At 48.3% G+C, this 19,233-nt stretch overlaps 1 protein-coding gene across 15 annotated transcripts in view; it reads right to left on the minus strand.

Annotated features, from left to right (window-relative positions):
• FNBP1 (formin binding protein 1) overlaps positions 1-19,233 on the minus strand; it is a 139,829-nt gene that overhangs the window by 62,648 nt on the left and 57,948 nt on the right. For 14 of the 15 annotated variants that reach the window (XM_053908416.1, XM_053908419.1, XM_053908418.1 and 11 more), the window contains 2 exons: positions 13,744-13,800; positions 12,901-13,048 (listed from right to left, as the gene is read on the minus strand). The exons of the other annotated variant lie outside the window; for it this stretch is intronic. In XM_053908416.1, coding sequence (XP_053764391.1) covers positions 12,901-13,048; positions 13,744-13,800 — 205 coding nt within the window. The remainder of the gene's footprint in view (positions 1-12,900; positions 13,049-13,743; positions 13,801-19,233) is intronic. 15 annotated transcript variants of the gene reach the window in all.

Consider the following 19,233-nt stretch of genomic DNA (forward strand, 5'->3'; position numbering starts at 1 on the left):
CCCCTAAACCGTACTGAAATGCTGAACCTCTAGTGCATTCCAAAGAAATGGAAGACTTAAAAAATAAAGGGGAGGGGCGCCTGGGTGGCTCAGCTGGTTAAGCGTCCGACTTCGGCTCAGGTCACGATCTCGCGGTCCGTGAGTTCGAGCCCCGCGTCGGGCTCTGTGCTGACGGCTCAGAGCCCGGAGCCCGCTCCGGATTCTGTGTCCCCCTCTCTCCCTGCCCCTCCCCTGCTCAGGCTCTGTCTCAAAAATAAATGAAACATTAAAAAAATAAATAAATAAAAAATAAAGGGGAAATGAAAACACAGTCACAGAGTTTCCCCCTCAAACTTCAGGTAGGACAATCCCGAGTTCTCAGACCCGCGCGCAACACTCGTGAAATGGGCAGGAATGGTCGTTAGGACAGCGACCACGGAGACCTTTATTTTTCCGCTGCTTTGAGAATTCACACACAATGGCTTCCATTAGCGCATAACTGTTCACCAGGCAGAATGTCTTCCAGGTTCATCCACGTTGTCACGTGGGTCTCGGCCCTTTCTCTCGTTTTTACTGCCCAGTGACACTCCGTTGTATGGGCATATACCGATTTTGTTTCTCCATTCACAGTTGACGAACATTAGGGTGTTCCCGGTTTGGGGCTACCAGGAATAATGCCCCTGCAACCATTTGTGTAGATGAATGCTTCCATTACTTAGATCTTCTTAGATTGAAAAGTTCAGCCCCCTGCTCTCTGCCAAGGCCCCGTGGCAGGTACGTGCCTTGTGTTGACCAGTAAGGACCCCAAAGGGCTAGAGCAGGGGTAAGCCTCAGGCACTATCAGGAAATGGGGTCAGAGAAGAAAGGGCCAGCCTGTGTAGAGTCTCGTAGGCTTTGGGTCTGAATGAGCTGGGGAACCATGGGTCACATAGAGGCGCCATGTTGTGAAGGAAGGTTCCAGGTCTCTCTCCAACCCAGGAGACGGGAGACTTGGACCACAGGGCAGCAGCGTAGGTGGTGAGTGGGGGCCAGACTCTAGGTGTCCTTCCCAGGTGTCAGGAAAACCCCAGGATCAGATGTGAGTGGAGGTACGGAAGTTTCAGGGTTGACTCCAAGACTGCTGGTCTGAGCTCTAGGAGGGGGGTACTGGAGTCAGACAGTTTTAGCTTTGTTAGGTTGACATTCTAAGACACCCCCAAGTGGAGAGCCTACCGGGGAGCTGGATGGCCGAGTGTGAGCTCAGGGAAGGGTCAACGCTAAAAAGATCAGCGTGGACGTCACCAGCATCACGTGGGTGGTTAGAGCCACAGCCTGGACAAGATCTCCAAAGGAGATGAGATCCCAAGGAAAGACCAGAAATACATAGAAATGTTAAGAAACTGATGTCCTTTTTATCCCGTGGCCCCAAATCACCAGCGTTTCCTAAATCGTGTGATCTCCTTCAGCTGTGACATCACTGACTTCGTCAACGTGGTGGGAATTTCCCAGATCTGTCCCCTGTGTCCCCAGCGGCTGACCCGGGGATATGGACCACACACGGCCTCCCGGGCCCTCTGGTTCTGTCAGATTTGCCACAGACGTTCTGGTGCATCAGAGGGCGGGGAATTTAGGTGTATCTGAAGGTCCTCTCGCTGAGAAATTCTAGGTTGGCTGGGTCCTCGACCGAGGCCACGGCTGCGGTCAGGAACCCCCGCCCCGTGGGACGGAGGGGACCGCAGCAGCTCCCCACCCCGACTGGCCCCCGGGGTTGGGCACTAGCTCTTAGTGCTTTTCCTGAACCTTCTCCGCAGCCAGGTAAACCCTCCTGCTACTGAACAACCTTCCTGGAATGACTGGGCTTGAATGTGCCGTCTGTGTTCTGACAGACAAGGTGGGGAATGTCGTGGCCAGAAGGTAGGTTGAAAGCAGACTGATGGTGGAGGCTCCCCCTCCCCCCCCCCCACCCTCCCCCTCTGAGTTTATCTCTCCTAGTCAGAGCCTAGGGCCGGGCTGAGTCACAAAGGAGGACTGAGGACTGGGGAGGACAGGAAGGAGGAGACAAAATCAGATCCTGGCTCTTTTATAAGGGACTCCTTCCTTGTCTCTCTTTCGAGGCCACGCTTCTCGGCTTTAAGCTCCCTGTTCAGGCAACTTTTCTCCATCCAGCAATTTAGGAATCCAAGAGGGGGCCCCCCGGGGGGGGGGCTTCACTTCTCAGTTTTCGTTAACAGACACGGGGACGAAACGGAACCGAGCTGGAGTCTCGACATGAACGTTTCTCCCAAAACACAAGGCCCGTCCTGGGCAGAGAGAGGAAATGGACACAGAAGAACACGGGGAACGTGACAGGCACTGCCGGGAAAGGTTGACTCAGCTTTAACATCAAAGGCGTCTTCTCTGAAGGCAACAGGTGTCCCCCCCACCCCCCGCCGCCCCCTGCTCCAAAAAAAGTCACATTCTGGGAGCATGAGGGCTGATCTTGATTGATCTTGATTGAAAACCCATACAGTGAATGTTCTTACCACCCCTCCATTTAATAATCTAATAATAAATATGAATTTATTCCAGGGGTGCCTGGGGGGCTTCCGACTCCCGATTTCGGCTCAGGTCGTGATCTCACGGTTGTGAGTTCGCGCCCCGCATCGGGCTCTGGGCTGACAGCTAGGAGCATGGAGCCTGCTTCGGATTCTGTCTCAGTCTCTCTGCCCCTCCCCTGCTCGTGCTCTCTCTCTCTCTCTCTCTAACTCTCTCAAATACAAAATAACACATTAAAAAAAAAATCATCTGAGAACTACACTTGAGACCCTAAGGTTTCCAGGGACACAAGGAAAACTCGAGGTGTCAGTGATTTCCCTCCCAATCTTTCTTTCCTGGCAATATGTTCCTCCAAAACTCATCTGTGGCTACAACACACACACAAAGACGTGGTGCTGAGCCCTTGGGAAGTTGGCGGGTGGTACCGGAGCCCCCCTGACGGTCCTGAGCGGACGGCCACCTACCAGTGGTTCATCTGCGGCCAGCTCTCCGTCCCCTCCTTCAATCCCAGAGGCTAGTTCACAGGAACAAAGGTAAACAAACAAACCAGCTTGCCAGATGGGTTTGTTGTTTCTTCGCAAACAATGGCAAAGCATTTCTTCCCAGGACAGTGAGCAACTGTGTATCTAAAAAGTGTGCCTCCCAGCGCTAGAGAAAGAGGAATTGTTCTCTAGAAAAAGAGAATAGGTCTTTTGGAGCCACAGAGTGAAGTCACCACGGCGCTTTTCTCCTATCGCCAGAGAAGACAGGAAATGCCATCTCCAGAGACCCAGAGAGACGCTCCGGACTTTCTGCTGCAGGCAAGATGCTTTTGTGTCTCTTCCAAGGTGATAAGAGACTTTTAAAAATGCCTGATGGTACGGCAGGTGGCAGCTAAACTTCCTTTCCTTTCCCCTTTCTGGTTGAACCTTAAAAATATACAGATAAGGGGCGCCTGGGTGGCTCAGTCGGCTCAGCGTCCTACCTCGGCTCAGGTTATGATCTCATGGTTTGTGGGTTCGAGCCCCGCGTCAGGCTCCGTGCTGACAGCTCAGAGCCCGGAGCCTGCTTCCGATTCTGTGTCTTCCTTTCTCTCTGCCCCTTCCGCACTCATGCTTCTCACCTCCCCCCCCAAAATAAACATTAAGAAACAATTTAAAAACTATATACAGATAAAATCTATACAAATAAAAACCATCCTTCCAATTTTTGTTGTTGTTGTTAGAAATCTCCCAGGGACCAGGGGCAGCTAAGATAAGATAAGAATCACAGGGAACCTAAAATAAACAACCACAAACTTAAAGAAAAACTTCAATGACAAAGCTTCCAAGAAAGTTTTACTGCGCGCTGCAAGAGATCATCGTTAGGCTGCGAGAATGTCTATTATTCATACCCCACAATTAGGTACAGCAGCTGCTCTTTTTTACTAGATTTATATATAATAGACCGTTAATTTTTAAAACTCCACAAAAAAGCAAAATATAGCACTGATCTGAGAACAGTCACTTCCCCCCCCACCAAAAAAAAAAGTGGAAAAAAAAAAGCATAAACACTCAATTGAGGACAGTCAACCATCTGGAATTTTAAATAAAACTCAGATTCCACAGATGAAAACAAAGGAATACAAAGACTGGAAAAGGCCAACGAAAAAAAGCAGCTTGCAGAAAATATGCCTGGGACAAATATTATAATTTCCTCAAAACCCACAGCGTGGTGGGTCTGAACACTAACAGCTTCGAAGCCCGACTCGGGATTAATGAACAGAGCTATGAATCTGCGTGGCCAAGGGGAGCCATGGATGAGGGCTGCGGGGGAAACTCAACCACCTTCAGCCCTGCCCGAGGGAGCCCTTCACCCCCTCACTTCAATCCCAAGCCACAAACCTGGGAGCGTTCGGGATGTGATGGGAGTCGCATTCTGATTTATGCAGAATGGTCAGATGATTAAATAAAGAGGAATGATTCGGGAAGGTCTATTTCCTCCAATACATTTATAATACAGATAACCTTCGCAGTGAATTTGTTTCAAGTTCCTAAAGCGCCTGCCTCCCGGCATCATGTTTAGCTGCTTACCTCCCCCCCCCCCCAGGCCATCTGGGCACCGGGCAGGGGACCCCACTCACCGTCCTGCGGCCAAGTTCCCTTCACTCCTTCTCCCCATGTGCCTTCACCCCGCTGTTCCTGTCATTCTCCTGCTGGCTTTTGCTACCCAGAATGCTCCTCGTGCACAAGGTACCTGGACTCCAGAAGGCTTTTGAACCTATTCTTCAGGACAACTCTTTCTTTCGTGTTGCTTAAAATCCTAATTGTGCTGAAGAATCCGATTAACTTTTTTTTTAAGTTCCACGTCCAACGTGAGCCTTGAACTCACAGCCCCGAGATCGACAGCCTGCTCTGTGGGCTGGGCCAGCCAGGTGCCCCCCTGATTAACTCTCAGGATGATCTTAAACAGCCGATGAGACACGGCCCTCCTCCCTTGACCTCTTCCCGGGGTATACCTCTGTTACTTCCAGACCCAGACGAGGAGGATCGCCCAATAGAGGGCCAGGGTGACCACGGGTGGGACTTTAGGGGCAGTGATCCTTCCCTGAAAAGGCTAAAAGCTCTTACAGTGGGATTCAGTCATTCAGTCCACACGTGTTAACTGTATGGCCAGATGCGCAGGGTGCTGCTGTCCTCGTGAAAACTAGTGGACGCAGAGGAAGAGAAAAGGGGACGAGGTGGGGGTGTGGGCACAGCAGCATTTTAGACAGAGAGGTCTGGGTGATGTTTCTTTCTTTCTTTCTTTCTTTCTTTCTTTCTTTCTTTCTTTCTTTTTTTTTAATGTTTATTTATTTTTGAGAGAGACACAGACAGAGTGTGAGCAGGGGAGGGGCAGAGAGAGAGGGAGACACAGAATCCGAAGCAGCCTCCAGGCTCCGAATGGTCAGCACAGAGCCCGACGCGGGGCTCGAACCCACGAACCGTGAGATCATGACCTGAGCCGAAGACGGACGCTTAACCGACTGAGCCACCCAGGGGCCCCTGGATGAGGTTTCTTGAACAAAGTGTAGGAGCGGACTTGCAGAGGTCCGGGGAAACACCCTTCCGAGCAGCGGGAACAGCAACGGAGATGCCCTGAGGTGGGAGAGGGCTGGGTGTGTTCACGGAATAGCTGATGCCAATGTGACCAGACAGAGATGACGGACAAGGCCGAAGCAGGCGACGGCTGGACCAAGGACAGCTTCCAAAGCCACGTTAGCGTGAGGGGAAGCCACCAGGACGTGGTCTGCTCTGTGCCACCACAAGGTTGCACGGGCTCCCTGGCGTGTGGAGAATGTTCCGAATGTGGCAGGTGCAGCAGAGGGACCGGGGGTACAGGTGGAGATGGGGAGCTAAGCCACGGACCACGGGGCGAGCCCGGAAGCCGAGGGGGGAGTCGGGAAGCCTGGAGCACTCCTCCGGGTGAGACGACGAGGGACTGGACGAGGGTTGAGAAGTGTTTGGATTGGGGACATTTACTGAAGATAGAGCCGATCACAGGACCTGCTACTATACAGAAGATGGGGTGCGAAGGGGGCCAGAACAACTAGGTTAAAAAGGAGTGCCATTGACTGACTGGAGGAAATGCAGACTGGAATGGGGTGTGATAAAAAGGAGTTTCGGGGATCCAAAGTTTCTTTCTGGATGGGATACATGGGCCACTGCCTCCCACAGCCCTGGGGCATCACTCCCAGTGCTGCTGGGCTCCAGAACCCCCTCTGTCCTTGGCGCACTGGTGGGGGGGGGGGGGATGCTGCATCGGGCACATGGAGGGAGGTGACGAGCAGGTGCCTGGATAGAGGAGAGTCAGTTGGGACACAAAACATCAGTCAAGTAATTGCCGGTCTCAGAAGAAAAAGAAGGTGTCATTCCAGCTCCTGAGGGAGAAACCCAGAACCCAGAGTTGCACTTCAGATCTATGGAATCGAGAACAGAATTTCAGTGCCCTGATAACTAGCTATGCTACCCCATAAATGACAGGACAGACTGTCTACGGTTCTGCGGGTGACAGAACCACAGTGGTGACAGGCCCTTGATGAACAGAATGCGACCATCACGTGTGCTTCCAAAACAAAACAAAATACACCTTCTAGAGATCCATTAGACCAGGGGCCACCAGTGGGTGTCGTATCAGCATGACCTTGCCAAAGACCAACAGCTTCTTTAGGGCTCCTCGCTTTTGGATTTATTTAAATAAAAGAGGTAACCCCAGGAAGGAGGAACTCTTATTGGGAACGATGCTCCTCTCCCAGGCCACGAAATCTAAAATCTCTTAACACAGTACCCAAAGTTGCATCTCAACAGGACCGAAGGGATCAGAGACAGATTTGTAATCAGATGATCACATACGTACGTTCCTTTCGTTTTTCGCTTTCCTTCTGTCTCTTTGCTGTAATCGCTCATAAAAACATGTTCTAAACACAGTAGGGTCAGTCCGTGCTACAAAACTGCCTTGTAGGAAATTAAGTCCCTCCCTAGGTTTCTAAATAGGACCTACCCAATACCTAACTTCAAGAGGAAGTTCCAGTAAATGTTGGCCGGAACCTCCTGACTCCCCTTCTGGGGCAACAAATCTCCATAAATCCCTCTTACGCGGTTAGTGGTGACCACGGTGGATAACCCTGCGACAGCCTCAAAGCTGGAGCTGCCCCAAACGATCCCTCTGAAGTTCTCTGAATACTGGATGCGATGTGCAGAAATCGCCAACAAGAGTGTATTTACTTGTGTTAAAGACCGTTACTCTTGTAAGTGACCAAAGCTTAATCGAGAACCGTAAACCACGTATGCTTTGACCTCGTATTCTCTTTCTGGGAATTTAGCTGGGAGAAACGATCCCCACCCCCCACACCAAACAGCTATTAAAGTAATGAGTTCGCCACAGTATTGTTTATATAAGTAAGTAATCAATAGATTAGCCTATTGATCAAATATTAAAGAATTAATTAAGTATACAATAGCATTAGAATGAGACATAGCCACTACAATTCTAATTATGAAAATTGTATGTTTTCGCGTACGAAAGTGGAAACTGCTTATGCTATTAAATGGAGAATAAATAAAAATATAAATTATACCTATATAGGACTCATATGCTTAAATGTTATATATTCTTATATAGATATTATATATACACCCATATCTGTCTCTCTCTATACATATCAATATCTTTATGTCTATAAATGATGTCTAGAAGGAAACTTGGGAAAAACGAGGTTCTGATTTATAAAAACTTTAAGTTTTGGGTTTTTTTTTTAACTTTATATATCTTTGAGACAGTGCGAGCAGGGAAGGGGCAGAGAGAGAGAGAGGGAGACACAGACTCCGAGGCGGGCTCTAGGCTCCGAGCCGTCAGCCCAGAGCCCGACACGGGGCTCGAACTCACGAACCGTGTGATCATGACCCGAGCTGAAGTCGCCTAACCGACTGAGCCACCCAGGCGCCCCGAGTTTTTGTTCTCTAATCCAGAGTTTTGGTAACATTCTACACAATACTGACAAGTAATAAATGAATCCTAGCCCTCCCCCACCTTCAAAAAAAGGAGGGGGAGGGGCGCCTGGGGTGGCTCAGTCGGTTAAGCGTCCAACTTCGACTCAGGTCATGATCTCGCGGTTCGTGGGTTCGAGCCCCGCGTCGGGCTCTGTGCTGACGGCTGGGAGCCTGGAGCCCGCTTCGGGTTCTGTGTCTCCCTCTCTCTCTGCCCCTCCCCAACTGGGGCTCAATCTCTCTCCGTCTCTCAAAACTAAATAAATGTTAAACATAATTTTTTTTCAACACTATGTGAGAGAGTTGCACGTAACATGGGAACACGGGTGGATGCGGACAGGGCGGCATAAAACCCATCTTTTCTCCTAAACACACGAACGGCAAGTACCCTATCTTACAACCAAGGACTTTAAGACTTAAAGATCGACTAGCCGGCTCACTCTGAAACGCCCCCCGAAGACAACCATCTCTCCCACTTCCTTCCTTCTTACTACCTTCCTTTCAAAGCTTGACAAAACAGGAAGGAAACATCTTTTGCATAAGGAGCTATTTTTTACCGTGCAGACTCTCGTGAGAGACTCGTCTACTCAAACGCAGCAAAATCTAGAGGAGAAATAACTTTCCAGTAGCATTCCAAACCGAACTTGGAAACACGCTCTAGGCAGTAATGAGATCCAGCAGTAATCCTGTAAATTCTAAATCATCCCTTTGGGCAGATAGGATTTCGCCGCTACGTCAAAGGCCCCTAGACGTGACACCAGCAGACCTAGATGGGAGTCCCAGCTCTGTTGTGCTCCTTCCGCCAACCATTGCTGTCACCAGAAAGGGGAAAAGATCCCATTTTGCCGTGTTTTTAAGAGTCCCCTTTTCAAAAATAAATAAGATCACTCACTAATAAGAGTTGGGGGAGGGACGCCTGGGTGGCTCAGTCGGTTAAGCGTCCAGCTCTAGATTTGGGCTCAGGTCACGATCTCACGGTTCAGGAGTTCGAGCCCTGAACTGGGCTCTGCACTGACCGTGCGGAGCATGCTTGGGATTCTCTCTCTCTCTCTCTCTCTCTCTCTCTTCCCCTCCCCCACTTGCTCTCGCTCTCTCTCTTACAATATACTTCAAAAACCAGTAAGAGGGGAGCCAAAAGGGAAAGCTCGAAAGGAGACACATTGGTCATCAGCGTTCCATCTCAAGGAGCTCCTTGGCCACAGCTAACTGCCCACGAAGAAGTTCACACGTTGACCCGGCCTCCTCGCATGGAAGTTAAAGAATCAGTCGGTTAAGCGTCCGACTCCGGCTCAGGTCATGATCTCGCGGTTTGTGGGTTCGAGCCCCGCGTCGGGCTCTGTGCTGACAGCCCGGACAGTCGGGTTGACTCTCCAGCCCCAACGCCTCCAGCCTCCTGGTCTGGAGTAAAACGTTCCCGAGGGGAACCGTGGAGAGTAAATGTTAAAACGTAAAAGATATCAGTTATGCAAATCCAGAAACATGAAGATCTGAGGCCAAACAACTAAATAGCCAATATCATCCGAATAATTTTTAAAGTCACAGCGTCTCAACATACGACGTGTCACCATGTGCGGTCACTCCAAATGATGGTAAATATGAAAACACCGCAAATACGCATTTGCCTACCGATACGCGTCCTGGAATTCTAAAAGGTTTCCCAGTTTCCTGGGGCGCCTGGGTGGCTCAGTCCGTTAAGTGTCTGACTTTGGCTCAGGTCATGATCTCATGGTTTGTGCGTTCGAGCCCCGCATCGGGCTCTCCTCTGTCGGCGTGGTGCCTGCTTGGGATTCTCCGTCCCACCCCCTCTCCCTCTGCTCTTCCCCTGCTCTCTCTCTCTCTCTCTCTCTCTCAAAAATAAATAAACAAGCAAAAACGAAGTAAATAAAAGGTTTCCCAGCTTCCTCAAATGTCATTTTAATATAATTACAAAATGCTTCAAGAGAGCACGGTGTTTGTAATTCTTCCCGGCAGAACATTTGACTCAGAAATGTGTGCTTGCGATTCTCCTTAAAATAAAAGGAACAGCCCGTATCGCAAGATATTATTTAACGTGTATCTGTGCCACCTGTAATTTACTCCATAAATTACTATAATTTCTGATAAAAAGGGAACAGAATTCAAACTACAGATATGACGGACGGTACAAGACATGTGATTAACGGGGGGTAAACAGAACGAAAGGACCCAATCGTAACACAGCAAAGACACACAAGGATCCTCAACACGAAGTCTCCCTGAGGACAAAGTTGAGTCTAAGACCGCTTCTCGCCACTTCTTAATTATTTCTTCCACCTTGGGAGTATTTATCAAGAGCCTGCTTTGTCCCGCCCGGACACTCGAGCTTGAGATACAACGGTAACCAAGAAAATTCTTGCCCTCATGGAGCTTACGTTCTAGCGTGAGACGCAAGGAAACAGATACATAAAATGTTAGACGCTGGCAACCACTAGGGAAAAACAGTAAAGCAGGGAAGGTGGGGGCAATGAGGAGGGGAAGGAGTCGGGGGGACTTTGTAAGTTTAAATAAGGTGGACAAGACAGACCTCAATGAGAAGACCATATTCCTGCAAAAGAACTCAGCAGGTGAGCTCTGCAGGTATCTGGGGGGAAAGCTTTCCGAGGAAATAAAAGGCCAGTGCAAAGGCCCTGAGGCAGGATCACACAGGGCAAGGAGGAGGAGCAGCGAGGGAGCAATGTGTCCGCAGGAGAAGAATAAAAAAAAGTGACAGGAGGGGGGCTCAGTCAGTGAAGCATTTGACTCTTGGTTTCGGCTCAGGTCGTGAACTCGTGGTTCGTGGGATCCCGCCCATCGGGCTCCGCGCTGAGAGCACAGAGTCTGCTTGGGATTCTCTCTCACGCTGTCTCTTTACCCCTCCCTGGCTCGCACACTCGCTCTCTCTCTCTCTCTCTCTCGCAATAAATAAACTTAAAAAAAAAAAAAAGTGGGGCACCTGGGTAGCTCAGTCGGTTAAGCATTTGACTCTTGGTTTCGGCTCACGTCACGATCTCAAGGTTTGTGAGTTCGAGCTCCAAGTTGGGCTCTGTGCTGAGGGCGCAGAGCCTGCTTGGGATCCCCCCTCTCTCTCTCTCTCTCTCTCTCTCTCTCTGCCCCTCCCCCATTCGTTCTTTGTCTCTCCCCCTCTCTCGAAACAAATAAGCATTATTTAAAAAAAAAAAAAAAACTAACAGGAAGCCAGGTCATGTGGGTTCATATCTCACGGTCCACTCCAGAAACAGCATGTACGTTCCGGACTAAGGTAAATGCAGAGAGTTCTTGTTGAGGGCGTTGGCTAAATCTCTAAGCTATATGGGTGGATAAAGGTCAGTGAAGACACACAAAGCACCGAACAAAGAAACAAACAGGAAGAGGGTACAAACTGTGCAAGGTTGAGGGAAGTTCAAGTGCCCAGGGAAGCAGTCCAACATCATGTCCAGATTGACCGCATTTCCCTGAGGATCACAATAGGCCACGGCGTTTCATTCTGAACCTTAGTATTTTGCTTCACTGCTTCCTTTCCATCACGGAAAAGACCTTCTTTAATGAACGGTCTGGAAGAGGCTGTCATGTCAGTCTGGGCACCACGGACATCAGGGGCCAGGTAATTCTTTGTTGTGGAGGCCGCCCTATGCATCACAGGATGTTGAACAGCATGTCCGGGTTCCACCCACCAGATGCCAGTGGCAACCCCCCGCAAAGCTAATCCCCCCCCCACACAACCACAACTATCTCCAGAAATTGGCACATGTGGGGGGGGGGGCAAAATTGTGCCAGCTTGAGACCCACTGCTCTAATGTGAACAGATAAAAATTTCATCTCAGTTTACGAACATTTTTTTTTTTTTTTTGCAACGAATGGGTTGATCTTCAGGCATAGATCTGTTCCTAACTTCTAAACGCTCCCAAAGCCATGTGCTACCTACTTATAGCTTAGAAAGAGTAAACGCCTCAGCCGTTCCAAATACCTTCCTGTCTCAGGGCCTTTGCACTGGCTGTTCCCTCTATGGTTTGCCCCAGGCAACTCGTCCTCCTACTTTGAGTCTTGCCAAAACGTTAAGTGCTGAGGGCCCTGGGAAGCTTCTCCCTGGTCCTGGGTCCAAGCATGTTAGGGATTCCTATCATCTGCTCCCAAAGCCCCTGCAGTCATACTCTGTAGCTACTCTCACGATAAAATAATTATTTTGGTCATGATTTATTTAACGTCTCTTCCGTTTCAGCAGCAACGAGATCTTCCCCGTTGGCTCGAGCAACACCAGAGCACTTACAACCATTACTGTGGACTCAAATTTAAATGAAAAAAGTATCGTCGCTGGCCAGCTCTGGTACCTTATTACTAACATAGTATGATGCCCTTACTTCCTAAGGGATCAAAGAACAATGACACAGACCACAGCCTAACCATAAATCTCTTAGGGGCCTCCGGGGGACTCAGTGGGTTAAGCATCCAACTCCTGGTTTCGGCTCAGGTCATGATCTCACGGTTTCATGGGTTCGAGCCCTGCATCAGGCTCAGTGCTCACAGGGCAGAACCTGCTTGGGATTCTCTCTCTCTCCCTCTCTCTCTCTGCCCCTCCCCCACTCACACTGTCTCTGTCCCTCTCAAAATAAATAGACTTAAAATAATCGATTAAAATAAATCTTTTAGGATGAAACCTTCACTATGAATATACTTCATGTGACCGTACATTTTTCTCCTTTGTTAATAATAAAAGCTACAAAAAGATTACGGCTCAGGTCATGATCTCACGGTTCATGAGTTTGACCCCCCCGCATTAGGCTCTCTGCTGTCAGCACAGAGCCCACTTTGGATCCTTTGTCCCCCTCCCTCTCTCTGCCCCCCCACCCCGTGCTTGCATGCACGCTCGCTCTCTCTTTCTCTCTCTCTCAAAAATAAAAATAAACCTTAAAAAAAAAATGCTATTTGTTACCGATTTCCTCTCCTGCTTCAGTTCCTGGACGTAGCGGGCTAGCTCCACAGTGATGTGTGAGGTCATGTTCTCGGAGATAACTTCGTGCTGCCCGGCGTAATCGTTCATTTCGTTCAGGGTGGAAAGGAAGGCTTTACATGCCGTATACCTACGGAACAGAACACACGCCACTCCTTTGCAAACAAGGCCACGTCCGCTCTAACGCGCTGCGCGCTGACAAAATATTAATTAAAATCAGGTTAACGTGCATCGACCTCCCAGAGGATCCTGACAATTCATCACACGTAAGAGTGCTCCGGTCAAAATGGCTCGGAATTAATTACCAGTGAGACACTTTGCATTTTGGGGAACGCCGAATCACTCTACATAAGGCAGGATTTGGCTCTGTTAATGCTCGGTCCAAAGATACCCCCCAATACGTATACGTGGTAAATGCACTAATGCAGTGGATATTTAGGTCTAGGTGAGAGACATAATACTTTGGGGCCATCCACGGTAAGGTGCCTTAGCTACCGACTGAAATGAACACATTTCTCGGTGAAACAGACTCCTGATGTTACAAAGCCAAATCCAGACGGCGGACTGCATAATCCACACTTCCTGTATTTGCGTAGATTAAGCTTTTCCCCATCACCTTAACTGAAACGATCTGGAATAGGTCTAGTGACTCCGTCAAAGGGAAGTTAGTGGAGCAGGGTCTTTATGGTTCTTCCCGTTTAAAAACTGACACAAAGAGGAGCGGGGAAGGCAGCTTAGTTTTGTAGATTTCATTTTTTTCTTTCCTTCACCATCATCACCACTGGCATAAAGATATCACCACATAATGATCGGTGTTAAACAGACCTGTATTCCTCTTCCTCCTTCGAGTTCTTTTTAGGTTGGTATTTCTTTGCAAGATTCCTAAAACAAAAATGCAGACAATGTCACCTTCTGTAGAGAGATGACTGAGAGAAAAAAAAAAAGACGACCGAGAAATCAGTGATGGAAGGTGAAGTCAGTGCTTTTGTTGACAACTTAAAAAAAAAAAATCAGAAAATGTCCACAGTTGAAATCCATTCATTTCCTTCGTTTTAAAAAAAAAATTTTTTTAACGTTCATTCGTTTTTTGAGAGACAGGGAGACAGAGCGTGAGCAGGGGAGGGGGACACAGAATCCAAAGCAGGCTCCGGGCTCCGAGCTGTCGGCACGGAGCCCGACGCGGGGCTCGAACTCACGGACGGTGACATCATGACCCGGGCTGAAGTCGGGTGCTTAACTGACTGAGTCACCGGGGCGCCCCATTTCCTTCCTAGAGCAGATAAGAACAGAGAGGGGCGGGGGCACCTGGGGGGCTCAGTCGGTTGAGTGGCCGACTTCGGCTCAGGTCATGATCGCACGGTCTATGGGTTCGAGCCCCGCGTCGGGCTCTGTGCTGACAGCTCGGAGCCTGGAGCCTGCTTCGGATTCTGTGTCTCCCCCTCTCTCTGCCCCTCCCCCGCTCACGCTCTGTCTCTCTCAAAAATAAACATTAAAAACAACGTTTAAAAGAAAAGCACAGAGGGAGGCACCAGCTGATGTCGACCCGGCTTGAATCGGAGACTACAGACCCTGTGTACCCATGAAGCCACGTTCATCGGCAGCACTGAGCTGACGGTGGGTTTTCCCACCAGGCCACTGCTCCTTTGTGGTCCTCTGCAGCCGAATAGTATTACCCTAAACCCACGGAAAGCACGGGGACTACGTCCAAAATGTTCAAATTAAAACTCCAAGTGCCAAGGGCATGCCGTCAAGGCGGTGCGGCTGCCCCTCCAAAGAGCTAACGAAAAGGGGAGAAGGGGAAGGAAGCCTTCTCGGAGGAAGCGGAGACCATATTCGGGGGACGTTCACACTACGACATTTCACGAGAACTTTCAACCTGCCCAGCCGATTTGCACCGATCGCACTCCGACGAGCCCGAAATCACTCCTATCTCTCTTCCGAATCTCACCTCCAGGTCAAGAATCCAGATAATGTCTACAGTCAACACGCTGCGATCTACACAAAAGCTAGGAGGCAAACATGAAAAAAGAAAACTCGCTCACATGGGTCTCGCTGGCTGATTTCTCGCGGGGCCTGCCTTCGGCGGCTGTGGTTTAGAGGAACAGCCAAAGGCTGACTAATGGTCCACAGTGGGAGCCCTCACCTGAGGGCTAGTCCTCTTTTCTAGCAGCTACTTTCACTATTTTGTTCTTTCATTTCCCCTGAATCTACAGAATCGTCTAGAAAAAAAAAAACAAACGTGCCGTCCTAAGTTTACAGTTTGGATCAGGGTACATTTCATGGACAAAGTGGATGTGATCTCATCTCTAACAGGTGTTACTAGACGACATGAGGCCGTGGACTTGGGTAAAAAGTCTGTGTGTTCAGGTCTTCATCCGTGAGTCCGAGGGGACTGGATGAAATGACCTCTACTGTCCCTTCAGGTTTGGAAATTCTAGGGGAGTATGTAACATCCACCAGAATATTGATCGTTGTCATTTAAAATGAAGATACGAGGGGGGGCTCCTGGCCGGTTCAGTCAGTAGAGCCTGTGACTCTTGATCTCGGGGTCGTGAGTTCAAGCCACACGCTGGGCGTAGAGATTACTTAAAAATAAGGTCTTTATTTTTTTTTAATTTTTTTTAATTTTTTTTTGTAACGTTTATTGATTTTTTTTTTCAACGTTTTTTTTTTGTTTTTTTTTTGTTTTTTTGTTTTTTTATTTATTTTTGGGACAGAGAGAGACAGAGCATGAACAGGGGAGGGGCAGAGAGAGAGGGAGACACAGAATCGGAAACAGGCTCCAGGCTCCGAGCCATCAGCCCAGAGCCTGACGCGGGGCTCGAACTCACGGAGGACCGCGAGATCGTGACCTGGCTGAAGTCGGACGCTTAACCAACTGCGCCACCCAGGCGCCCCACGTTTATTGATTTTTGAGACACAAAGAGACAGAGCACGAACAGGGGTGGGTCAGAGAGAGAGAAGGAGACACAGAATCCGAAACAGGCTCCAGGCTCTGAGCTGTCAGCACAGAGCCTGACGCGGGGCTCGAACTCGCAAACTGTGAGATCATAACCTGAGCCGAAGTTGGATGCTTAACCGACTGAGCCACCCAGGCGCCCCAAAAATAAGGTCTTTAAAAATAAAAAATAAAATAGGGCACCTGGGTATTTCAGAGGTTGTGCATCCGAGTTCGGCTCAGATCATGATCTCACGGTTCATGAGTTCGAGCCCTACATTGGGCTTGCTGCTTTCGTCACAGAACCTGCTTGGGATTCTCTCTCTCTCTCTCTCTCTCTCTGCCCCTCCCCTGCTTGAGTTCTCTCTCTCTCTTTCTCTCAAAACTAAATTTAAAAAACATTAAAAAAAATTAAAATTAAAAATAAAATTAAAATGTGACTTGAAGAAAAAAACTAATGCAAAAGAGGGAAACCTTGTCTGCTAAAAGCACAGTACAGTTCTTTGAGCTGGTTTGACCACAATCACCCCGTAAAAGGAAGATTTAGTAAAAACAGTCTGTCCTCCTTACAGGTGGCAGGGACAAAAGGGGAACACGTGGAAAGCAGGTGAATATATAACCAACAGGTTCTTGTTAGCAAACATGGGAGACTGGAGTAGTAAAAAGCTTATTGGCTGCATGTGAAGTATTTTTTAATGTTTATTTATTTTTGAGAGAGCGGGAGAGAGAGACAGAGTGTGAGCAGGGGAGGGGCAGAGAGAGGGGGAGACACAGAACCCGAAGCAGGCTCCAGGCTCCGAGCTGTCAGCACAGAGCCCGATGTGGGGCTCGAACTCATAAACTGAGATCATGACCTGGGCTGACGTTGGACGCTTAACCGACTGAGCCACTCAGGTGCCCCTGCATGTGAAATGATTTTTAATGCAAGGTTTTAAATATTAATCATTTCTTCTGTTCACAATAAAGTATAAATGGAAAATACCACTTCGAAACTCACATCTTCTATAAAAATTCTTTCAAAACTGTTATTTTAAAGGTTTATTGAAATCTGACTTCGGCTCAGGTCATGATCTCACAGCTCGTGAGTTCGAGCCCCGCGTCGGGCTCTTTGCTGACAGCCTCGAGCCTGGAGCCTGCTTCAGATTCTGTCTCCATTCCTCTACCCCTCACCCGCTTGTGCACGCGGGCTCTCTGTCTCTCTCTCTCTCTCTCAAATATAAAAGAAAACATTAAAAAAAAGTTTTTAAAAAAGTTAAAACAAAAACCCGTCATACTGTGATGAATGAGTATCACTTTGATCATATTAGCGTACGTAAACAGCATTCAAAAAAGCTTCTTAAAAGCACCGATGAATAATTCACTCTATAAATGCCAGCAGAAAACTAAAAGCTTAAGAGGTCTGGAAGGGAAAGTCAGGATATTTCTCTCAGGGACCGCTACCAAAAAAAAGATCAACTTTCATTTGCATTCTCTGGAGATGGGCTTTCTTGCCCTATTTTGTACGAGGTTATTTTAACAAACAAGCAAGAAAATAAACCACAAAAAGCATCTATAAATTTATGGGATCTTTCTGAGAACTTTTAAGTGTTTTATATATTAAACTTGCTCTTCAGACAGGCTAATTAAAAGGCAAGAGAAAAATATAATCCTCTCATAAGGATACTGGATGTAAACTTAGTTGATCCTAAGAACCACAGGGAGGCTTTTAAAAAGGAGATACTTGGGCTCCATTCCAGACCCTCTGAAATGGAAGGTCCAGGGCTGGGTCTAGGAATGTTTTGTTTTTTCCTATCTTTCGTTTTTTTAAAGAAGCTCACCACAAGATTTCCAGATAAAGACAGCGGAACAAAATTCGATCAGAGAACTATGCTTTCCCAGTAAGAGGTCAAAGTCACAAGCCAGGACAATTTTCAACAGCGGAAAGCAAGCCGATGAAGAAAGGAACGCAACCTCAGTCTACACAGTCTGAAAAGTGGTGACCGTGGCGAGGGACGGAAGATTCTGGAACAGTAGAACCCCACCGCCGCTGCGGGGTGGGGCTGGGGGGTAAGCCCACCAAACCCTGAAGAGCAATTTTTTTTTTTAATTTTTTTTAACGTTTATTTATTTTTGAGACAGAGACAGAGAGAGACAGAGTATGAACGGGGGAGGGGCAGAGAGAGAGGGAGACACAGAATCGGAAGCAGGCTCCAGGCTCCGAGCCATCAGCCCAGAGCCCGACGCGGGGCTCGAACTCACAGACCGCGAGATCGTGACCTGAGCTGAAGTCGGACACTTAACCGACTGAGCCACCCAGGTGCCCCCCAAATTGTATTACTATTGAACGGACGAACCAAGAGTATATCCCAGGTATTGGGCTCTAATGTCTGTTCTCCCTTTTTTTTTTTTTTAAGTTTATCTATTTATTTATTTATTTTGAGAGAGAGAGAGAGGGAGAGAGAGATAGTGTGTGAGTGGGGGAGGGGCAGAGAAGGAGGGAGAGAGAGAATCCCAAGCAGGTTCCATGCTGTCAGCACAGAGCCCGATGCAAACTCCTGACCTGAGCCGAGATCCAGGGTCAGATACTTAACTGACTGAGCCACCCAGGTACCCCCCCATGTCTGTTCTCATTACTACCTCACTGAAGTGCCCATACTAAACATAAGCAAGGTGAAAAGATATGTAATACAGAAGAAAAGGAAGGAAGGAAGGAAGGAAGGAAGGAAGGAAGGAAGGGAGGAAGGAAGGAGGAAGGAAGAGAGGAAGGAAGGAAGGAAGGAAGGAAGGAAGGATGGATTTTTGGGAGAAAGGCAGGAAAGGAGGGAGGGAGGAAGGGAATGACAGAAAAACCCAATCTGGAAGAAAAGAAGCGAAACAGGCAAGCACCAATTCCTCCAGACTATTTCACACTAGAGACAAACGTAATAAAATCACGAAGCCAATAAAGCAAAGAACTCCCAGACCACAGACTAAAACGGACTGAAAGCTAAGGAAATGAACTAAGACCCCAAGCCCACCGCTACGGAGCTAGTGCATCAGGTGGGCTTGGGTATCGAATTCAACAGAGGAAAGTTTGGAAACGATCATAATAAGGAAAGCAACTAACAAAAGCAGGAAAAAAAATATCTGTCGAAAGGGCAAGACGCTTTAACACAAGGAAAACTCCTCTCTCTGAAATATACACGACCCAGTAAGTAGCACAGAAACAACACTCCGATGCAATTGAAGAAAGTTCCCCCAAAAATAAATTAAAAATTGGAATCTGCATATGAAAAGGGCGCTAAGGAAACCGACAACGAATGAGCAACAACAGGGCTTAGCTTGGCGACGTTATCAAACTGCTAAGTGGAACAAAAAAATTCTTCACATCTACAGTCAAAAAAAAAGCAAGCCACCTA

The sequence above is a fragment of the Panthera pardus genome, unplaced genomic scaffold (genome assembly GCF_024362965.1).
Source record: "Panthera pardus isolate Hobbes unplaced genomic scaffold, ASM2436296v1 HiC_scaffold_20, whole genome shotgun sequence".
Taxonomy (NCBI): domain Eukaryota; kingdom Metazoa; phylum Chordata; class Mammalia; order Carnivora; family Felidae; genus Panthera; species Panthera pardus.